Raw genomic sequence first — 1,817 nt, forward strand, 5'->3', positions numbered from 1 at the left:
TAAAGGAGATGGACTAAGTCCGAGATGGATCATCATATTCCATGTGTCTCTGATACTGACAATTGTGGCATGTGCTGGCTCACTTATTATTGTTTTTACAGTCACACATTCAAATGAGGATGCTAGCTCGAACATTTCCTTTGTATACCTATACATAGGGCCATTCGACCTGAAGTCACTTGAAGGACGCATCTCTCTTGGACTCTTTTATTACTTTTGCATTTTTGCTCTTCCCAGACTCATGATCTGGATGTATCTTACTGGTGTTCTCTGTTATCACATCAGATACAAATTCATCAACATCAAATGCAAACTGGAAGACATTTCCTCCACAACCATTATCAGATATGATGTTATTGAAGAACTGCGACACACATATGAACAGGCGATTGACTACATGCGAGAAGTGGACACGTTTCTGTCATGGCGGGCTCTTCTCATGTTGGCAACTGTCCTGTTCACTGACTGCTTCACTATATACGACGCTAGGGTTTGGTCTGCAGGGAAAGATGAGTTCATTGTGTTCATCACAATTGTTTGCTTTTCCAATGCTGTGCTACTGGCAGTAATAATCCTATCAGCACAAGTTCATGGCGCAGTAAGTACATGGCACCATTCATTCATTCATTCATTCAACGGAGTTACACAATCACTTCACTTTATTGTGTAATCACTGTAGTCATTACTGCGAATGCACTCGTATTAGAAATTGTATTCGTAAATCTTGAATTGTAGACTACATTTAATGTTGATCTACAGGTCTATTTTCTGTGACATTTCAGGCTAGAATAGTGAGATTATTGGTGAAATCAAGGTTCAAAATCAATTTCTTGACACTTTTAGGCAAAATCTGTTGGTGATGTCCTGCCGAAAGTACGCCTGAGTGACAGCAATGTGGATACAGGAATATCGGTAAGATGAAGGTTGATCAGAAGTTATTGAAAAGGGAAGAAATTGAAGAAATTAAAACGGGTATTCGTCCCAGGTTAAGCCCGGTTCCAAATCCTTGCAAGATTGGAGGCAAATTTAATTATGGCTTGGCTTGAAATGACGGAATAAACACAGCCTCGCGTCTGCTTGCATCTGATGGCGAATTAGGACCACAAATTTTATGCTCACACCTTTAAACAGAATCCGTTCACCAAATTTATGTCTCCTGGAAGTGTAAAGATTCCCTTTCTTCTTGATTTTTCGTTTGCCATCACCACTGTGGTCACAGGTTTAAAGTGAGGGTCAAATGACTTTGAACTGCCCGCCCTCATTAAACTGAAACTACAAATGAAATATGTTGTTAAAATGGCGTTTGTCTATTCTAACGTTCTCTTTTCTTCTCAATTTACAAACCTATTCAACATCTTTTGTCTCCAGGTGCAGCTGTTTTTGTCCCGGGTCCTAGGATCCGATGTCGGGATATCAGTGGCTGGATTCTTTGTCATCCAGAAGTCTACTTTCCTCACGGTAAATATGGAAAAGGGTTTTATTTATTAGTTTATTATCGATCCCTACAAGTAAGTTCATAAAACTGACAATGGAATATCTCAGTTATTCATGCATCACACACTTCAAATGTCAATACAACCTTAGTACCATCAGCTGGAGTGTCATCCGTTAAAATCAACAATGCAGTTCATAAGGAGTATGTACTATGTTTAAACTTGCATGTAGCATTTCCAGACCCGCTCAAATGAAAAAAAATACACTTATTACCGATTGTATATCAGTTCAACTTTATTAACTGTAGTGTTAATTTTCAGATCGTGGAAACGTTGATGTCATATGCGGCTGTTGTTCTGCAGCTCCCCACGTCAAAAGCTTGA

General features: G+C 39.2%; 1 protein-coding gene across 1 annotated transcript; it reads left to right on the forward strand.

Moving 5' to 3' along the window:
- The first annotated feature begins 250 nt into the window (after nucleotides 1-250).
- Nucleotides 251-1,817, forward strand: LOC137280889 (gustatory receptor for bitter taste 93a-like). Its single transcript, XM_067812079.1, has 4 exons — nucleotides 251-598; nucleotides 844-912; nucleotides 1,369-1,458; nucleotides 1,755-1,817. Exons 1-4 carry the CDS (start codon nucleotides 251-253, stop codon nucleotides 1,815-1,817), a joined length of 570 nt encoding a protein of 189 aa, XP_067668180.1.

This window comes from Haliotis asinina, chromosome 4, assembly GCF_037392515.1.
Source record: "Haliotis asinina isolate JCU_RB_2024 chromosome 4, JCU_Hal_asi_v2, whole genome shotgun sequence".
Classification (NCBI taxonomy): Eukaryota; Metazoa; Mollusca; class Gastropoda; order Lepetellida; family Haliotidae; genus Haliotis; species Haliotis asinina.